Source organism: Zophobas morio, unplaced genomic scaffold (genome assembly GCF_036711695.1).
Source record: "Zophobas morio isolate AGI-343-1 ecotype UQ-CSIRO unplaced genomic scaffold, CSIRO_AGI_Zmor_V1 ptg000023l, whole genome shotgun sequence".
Lineage (NCBI taxonomy): Eukaryota > Metazoa > Arthropoda > Insecta > Coleoptera > Tenebrionidae > Zophobas > Zophobas morio.
The window spans coordinates 1,834,293-1,841,963 of NW_026972128.1; the positions used below are offsets into that span (position 1 = coordinate 1,834,293).

Here is a 7,671-nt window from a genome sequence, read left to right on the forward strand (position 1 = left end):
AATGATTCTAGGAAAAATAGTTTGCCGGATAGATCAAACAATAAAGTTAAATGTTTAGTCTAGCTACTATTTTTAAATTATCAACAACCCTTACGTCACTGTCATCGTTACGCCACTGCCCTTCCTCACTGACACAATTTCTGCGGGCTGAAGTTTTTATCGGTTGGCTTATTGCGTTACAAAGGGAACGCAGAAAGTAGGAAAAGGGTATTTTCATAAACGCACTAGATGGTGGTAGATGACGAAGCTTTATGGAATATCGAAGTTGTCTAATTTTTTGGGGTGGTTTTCCTGGGTGCGCGCCAAATGTCGGGTCGTCACATCAAAGACAAGTTTTTATTACGTAATCAATATTAATGGGAACGTAGTTACCTGTTGCATGGAATATATAACGTCGCTGTGACGTAACGGGGAATACAGTGTGAGCTTGTTAAAAAATAGATAAATGGGTCTGATCGATACTGCGCAGTGCCAGAAGGTTATGTGGTAAGAGATATGTTGACCTTGTGGCGAAAAGGGCAGATATGATGGTGCAAAGTGCAGGCACTGTCTCGCAGAAAGTGTAAAATTAAAATACATATAATAATCACGTAAAGGCGGGATAAAAATTATTCAGTTTATATTTACTGACCATATTCTGGACTCCCGCGTCTTGTAACTTACCGTCAGACTCATCATCTTCCACCGACTGTTTTCAATATTTTCATTCCAAAAACAGCGGAAGATACCATCAACCTTGTTCACTGTCTCCGGACCATTTGTATAGATCACACATTGTAATACTTATTATAAGCTATAAGTGTTGATGCAATGATAGACAATTTTTGGTTGGTATACAAACTTGTCTTAATCATTAATCGTCTTTGTAAGCTAAGGAACAACATATTATAATAGGGTCACTCCCCAACGTATGTTAGGATTATCATGCAGATGGTAAAACGCTAACTAAAATTTGTCTAATCTAAAATAATATACTGCTGTACTTGTGCTTTATGACTCCGCTTTGAGGTTTTCCCTGAGGCATCTAAATTTTTGCAAAAAAATCGAAATTGTAGAGTCACTTTTTGTACAATGAGCACAACTCACCCAAGGATATTCGATAGTTTTTTGCTTACAGTAGGAGATTTCGGGTTTGTAATGCGAAGGTCGCGCACGTTCGATTCTCTCATGGAATTTTTTGTTTTTTACACTGTTATTGCTATTATATCTATATATTTTTTAATATATAAAGGTAATCAACTAATCACAAATGAAATTTCACAAAATCAGATTTTGTAATTTTTTAAAGAAGCGGGATTTATTGGATTCTATTTCGATTAACTTTTAATTTTTGTTACTTTGATTTTCGCAGTATTGTTCTAGTGACACTCCGTTATAGACTATACTTCTAGATCTACGAAAAATGCGTAAATATCTAACACAGTATGTAGTATTTAGTTAAAAACCAAGTAAAAACCAATAAAATAGGGTTAAAAACTCATGCAAAAAATTAAAATATATTTACCTTAAAGAGAAGGTTGCTTTCTTCAAAAAAACAGAAAAGACTATTCATGAAGTCTAAATTTAGTACTTTCCTTAAAATAATGAATCCAATTTATTATTAAACAGAAAAAAATTAAACTCTCAAATTTATCGTATCAACTGTGCTGTGAATGTAATTAACAGTGTAAAATTTTATTGATGCTTCGGATGTATTATCTTTATATAGCTGCGGGTTCTTTCATATTATAAACGTCAACTCCCTTTATTACAACTGCCAAAATTTTAAACATCTCGAATGTATAAAAATAAGCTGCTGAAGCTTCAAAAGCTCAGTGAAAAAGAACACTGCAAATCCGAGGTTATTGTCGATGTGCTACCAAGAGTACCAAGTCGTCTTGAAGTTATTTTCTGAACGTAAACCAAATATGAGTTTCACATAAAAAAAAATTGGACGAAAGTTCTTTCGACAGAACTTCCCTCGTTCCTAAAGTACAATGAAACATGTCCAACATTCTCGAGAGTCCTTGAGATTTTTCTTTACACAATTTTGCGATGACGTCATCAAAATTTTTGCAAGGACACGTGTATTGGTGCAGTGTAATTCTAAAAATAACAATATTGTATTCCCAAAATTTTCTGGGAAAATGGAGTGAGCCGTTCCTGATTTACTCAATAAAATAAACTCACTCATTCATTAATTTTTTTTGAGCCAACTATTTAAGCACATCTAAAAAATATGAAGTATAGACTGATCATATTTGGCACACTTTAGATACGATTTATTCGGCAAAATTTTGAAATGACGTCATCAATTTTTTTTAGGGGGGATGAGTAAATACATTTTGCTTAACAATTTACCATGCTTACAATAACTTTAAAACGTCTGCAAGATTTCAAAGTATTCAGTTTTGAAATTCTTGATTTATCCACTAAAATAAATTGACTTATTTATTAATCTTTTTGAGTCACCCTGTATAAGCAAATCTAAAAAATATGAATGCAATGATAAATTACAAGTATAGACTGATCATATTTTGCACATTTTAGATAGGATTTATTCGGCAAAATTTTGAAATGACGTCATCAACTTTTTTAGGGGGGATGAGTAAATACATTTTGATAAAAAATTTACCATGTTTATGATAACTTTAAAACATCTCGAAGATTTCAAAGCTTTCGGTTTTGCAGTTCTTGATTAAATCCATAAAATAAATTCACGCATTCATTAATTATTTTGGAGTTAACGTCATTAATTTTTTGGAGGGGATAAGCAAATATATTTTGATTAAAAATTTATCATGCTTATCATACCTTTAAAACATCTGCAAGATTTCAAAGCATTTGGTGTTGCAGATTCAAAAGTACATTACAGAATGTTGTTTTATAATTTTGATTTTTTTCCAAAAATCTGGACATTTCGGGTAAAAATTGAACACGGCATCATAAATTAGATGTCTAGGGCTATGTTATTTTATACGATTTAAAACCCATTTACTACGTGCAATTTTGAAGTGACGTCATCACATTATTGGTGGGGATGACTATAGAAATTTTGATTACCGTTTTACCACCTACATGATATTTCTAAGATAAATACAAAATTTGACAACAATCGGCCAAGTATTTTCTGTTTAATAAAAATCCGGGACGACAGACAGACGGACAGACAGATAGACGGACAGACAGACGGAAACGGAAGACCTATTTCTTCGTACTCTAGGGGTCAGGAAAGGTCGAGAAAACGTAAAAGTAGAGCGTCGGTCGAAGGACTCGATTGCAATACTTCCTTCGCTTACGCTCGGGAAGTACAATGGTCGTTTTCCTCTCTAACTTTGCTTTCGATCTCCTAACTTAGATTAAAGATTACAATCAAAATTATATAAGCAAAAACACACATAAGATCCTCTGTTAGAAATATAAAGGAAGCTGTAACAATAATGATAGGGCTAGAATTTTTTTTTTATTCTATTTATCGAACTTCATTTCTAGATATTCAGCTCTCATATAATGCAAACACTAAAATTAAACAAATCCATACGGTCTGAAAATCGTTTCCACACTTCTTGCTGTGGGCGTTAAACGAGTGGTAATTAAAGAAACGTCTCCCATCGATCGAAATTCATAACTTTGGTCCCCGAAGTCGAGTTCTTGCTGAAAATCAAACTCCATTTGCCGGCAATAAATCTCCAGATAGGGCGTCGTTCGAACCGAACAATGGTAATCAGATACGTATCGGTACAGAGAGTGTGCCGCGGGGTTAATTCAAATTAATACATCATTAGTTACATCGGCCGCAAACATCCACATCGTTGAAAAGACATATTTCATTGCGTACCTACGATGCTGAGATAGGTAACGCAAATAAATCGTTTCAAAACTCGCCCACTTGTCACGGGCTGATATTCTAACGGATTTATTGAATGTATGCGACCAACCAGGATAATGGCCGAAAGTGGGCGATTTCTTTGCCTATTGCCAGAAACGGACGTGAAAACGATTATTATCAAATAACGGAGTGCATTCATCCTCTAATTTCGATTCCCACGCGACGTAAACCTATCGACTATATGAACTTTTAAGATAAACTTGTCAATAGAAAAATATCGCTAGATAAACAGATGGGGTAAGCGGTGTTGGTGGATCGTAAAACGGCAGTATACTGAGGGACATGTCACGATGATAAAGTGTACTTATTCGTAGACGAGAAGATGCTTAAGGATGTAGTTGGAAAAACGTTCGTACTTGGTTTGCACGAGAAAATAAACAGCATTTAAATTTTCTAACCCTGAAAGTGCTGAGTTGTGAGCAAGTGCCCTTAATTCCCCAATTCGATATTGCTACTATTGCTGATATGGCGTTTGAATCATCTGAAGGTTAAATATCAAGAAAATTTCTTCTAGCTTCACAAAATCGTTTCTATATTCTATATTCCATCTATATTCTGGTGGTAGGTGTTACACGTGTTTTAACTTCTATTATTTTGATTTTAATCTCCGTCTATCTCTGTGTGTCAGTACCAAATGGAAACCAAAGCTAGACGAGGAAAAACGAATGTTGATTTGGAAAGCTGTACGCAAAACGAGATATGGGAATCTCGAACCGGTGGACTGGTAGCAGTTAATTTAGAATTTCGAGCTTTACGTAGACACGAACCCCAAGTTTCCAGACCGTCGCCGAAATTTTTATATGTATTTTTCAATCTGTAGTGCCGTCTCATATTTCACTTCAAGATTTCTATATTTTCTTTGTCAGTCAGCTTTGGAAACTTTAACAGTTTCATTTTTGTACATTCTAGATACCCTCGTGCCGAAGAAACTAATGGTAAATGGTTGTTTAAAATTTTAGCGGTTAAGATAAGGTGGTTGTTTATGGAATGGAATGACCCATAGATGTAGAAATACGAGGCAGGTATTCGGAATATCTGCTTAGTTGCATTCGCAAAAGTAGAACTGAGCGGATAAATTTGATGTTTTAATATTTATTTCTAGTTTATTAAGAATCCAATTGATTATTATCTCGACAGAAGTTCCAACATCATTTTATAAGGAAACTTAGTTGCGTTTGAAAAATGTATACGTAATTAATAGTTTATGTCTTTTATCTTTTTTGGAAGAAACCGAGTTTCTGTTTTGGACGAACATATTCTAATTTCTTCCGAACAGATTAGGTATTTTTTTTAACAGGAACCATTTTGTAGCTGCATTATTTCATGCTGAAGACAATTTCTACTATTTTTACTTAAAATGATTAATGAATTCAGTAAAATTTGACGGATAGTCAGTAGAACGATATTGTGAATCCAAGAGATAAATGAAAATTAAACAACATATTCTGAATATCGAAATAACATAGGATGAAACAAAGAGTAAAAATGAACAAGTAAAAAACAAGAGATCGGGGCAAAAAGAAGATCGACGCAAGGTTGTATGCCAAACACAAATTTTTTCTAGCTTACCCGTAGATGTTGAAGAATAAAAATTTGCTCTAAGGTTATTTAGACAGAAATTCCCTCGTACCTGATAATCTTAATATATAAAAGTGTTTGTCCTAACTGACAGACTGACTGATTCATCAACGCAGAGCCTAAACTACTGAAGCTAGAAACCTGAAATTGGGACAATAGGTTCCTTTTTTGTTATAAGCACCCACTAAGAAAGGATTTTTGTAAATTCCTCCCCTAAGGGGGTAAAAAACGGGTAAGTCAGATACGTTCACTGGGGATGTGGGAGTGAACGGGGTGAAAAATGATGTGTCCTAATTGCGAAATCCACGCAAGCGAAACTGCGGGCAACAACTCTATAAATTTTTCTGATGTTTGTTTGATCCATTCGGCTATTGGGTAGCACCTAATTTTTTTATTAGATTTTAGTCTAATGAGGTATTATATTTTATTTTAATATTTTATACACAGTCTAACCTCCCCGTATTTTTATTAAATAAAGTTTTTGTTTCTATGTGCAGGATGGCAGAATTGAAGGGACGTATACTGTTCAACCAGCAAATTTCCTTAACCTATCAAACCGAGAACGCTACACAGGACACAGTTTCAGGCGATCAACGGTCACTTTTTCAACCGATGCAGTTGAAGTTTCACAAAAAAAGTGAAAAAAGCATACTTTCATGAAGGTGGAATAAAAATATCTCGCCGTTAAATATTCGTTGAGGTCCATTATTGACTTTAGTCTCACTTATAGTAGTCCATATATATACCATTATACGTAGCATAGTGACAAAAACATAATATTTTGAGTTTAGCGTTAAATAAACCGATAAACTGAAGAGATGCCCAGCAATATCAAGAGAAAAACGTTAATGTTCACGTTTTCTACAATTATAAAATTATATCTTCTGTTAGACTTCAACTGGAAGCCATATTATCAATGCTGTAATAAAGAAACTCTCCCGTTACATAACATCTTTCAATAATAAACAGGTGCTATACGATTGTATCTCATTCCTTTTTCGTTTTAAGGAAGCAATTTATTTCGTCTTATTTATTTAACAAGATATTTTTTCCTCGCATCTCCGAGATGCGTGTGCGATTTTAATTACAAAAAAATTGGAACGCGTAGACATTGCGAAACATCAATTAAAATTTACCGAGAAAAGTTCGTCCAATAACTCTACAAATTCAGAAAAACCTGTACTCACGATTAAAGTGGGAATATCAAACGGCTCAAACCTGACCCCTTGGCCCACGAATTTCGCGCAGTCCTTCCAGCTTTCAATTTCCGGATAAGGAAGAGTTGTGGGCCGAACCGTGTTACAAACCATTTTCTGAAATTTGAAAAATACGCCATCAGGATATGAACTCTCGCTCCATCTACCGTAATTCAGTGCAAACTGCCACGCCGTCCAAGAAATTTACTGTACCTGCATTCCGCATTCGTTGTTGCTGGCTAGGAATAATTGCTTCCTGTTAGGATACTTGTAACTGAACTGCTTCCGGAAGTTTTCCGTGTAAAGCAACAGCAGCTTTTCTTTGTTGGAGTTGGTTAAGTAGCTTTCGGGAAAATTCACTCTGTTTTCAAATTCGACGTTCTCGATTTCGGGCCAGCAGAGCTTTATGAGGCCAAGCTCTTTGGCGAGGTGGGTGAGGTCCTTGAGGGTGAGTTCCACGGGAGGTGGTAAGTCCCGCGGGGCGTCCAAGATTTCGATGTAGTGGTATCTGATTTCTTCATCTTCTAGTTCTTCTTCTTGGTTTTCTTGCTCAAGTTGTTTTAGATAGGGCAAAATGTCAATATCTGAAACTATGTCTTCCATTTTTCGAACTCGCAGAGGCAGTGGAGAACTGACAGCTAACAATTACGGTCGTGTTTCCATGGCAACAGAATGATACCTCATGGTCGTGATAGTTGGGACGGTTTTCCTTTTTGACATGAAATTCGGTGGAAATTTATTACATAATAACTAAACAGTCGATAAACATTGGTCTAATTATTTTTGTAGTTACCCTGTATAAGTAATTAACAAAATATTAGGGATGTACCGACTAGTGGCCGACCGGTCGGATAAGCCGACTATTCGGCCGTTTTTCATCGTCGGCTGCAGTCGGCGACTGGTCGGCTAAACAGCCGATCGGTCGACTATTTTTTATTAAAATTAAAGTAGTATATAAAACAATTAAACTCGGTTTACAGAACCTCAATTAAATATTTAATTGCGATTTAATTTTTAACCCCGTGTTAA

The 7,671-nt window shown here is 35.2% G+C and overlaps 1 protein-coding gene across 1 annotated transcript in view; it reads right to left on the bottom strand.

The window, feature by feature from the left end:
• Window positions 1–7,252, bottom strand: part of LOC135134580 (dynein regulatory complex subunit 7) — a 199,085-nt gene extending 191,833 nt beyond the window's left edge. The window contains exons 1-2 of the mRNA XM_064063279.1: window positions 6,856–7,252; window positions 6,634–6,759 (exon numbers count right to left, since the gene is read on the bottom strand). Of these exons, the coding sequence (XP_063919349.1) occupies window positions 6,634–6,759; window positions 6,856–7,245 (516 nt within the window). The 5' untranslated portion in view covers window positions 7,246–7,252. The remainder of the gene's footprint in view (window positions 1–6,633; window positions 6,760–6,855) is intronic.
• Between the last annotated feature and the right edge of the window lie 419 nt (window positions 7,253–7,671).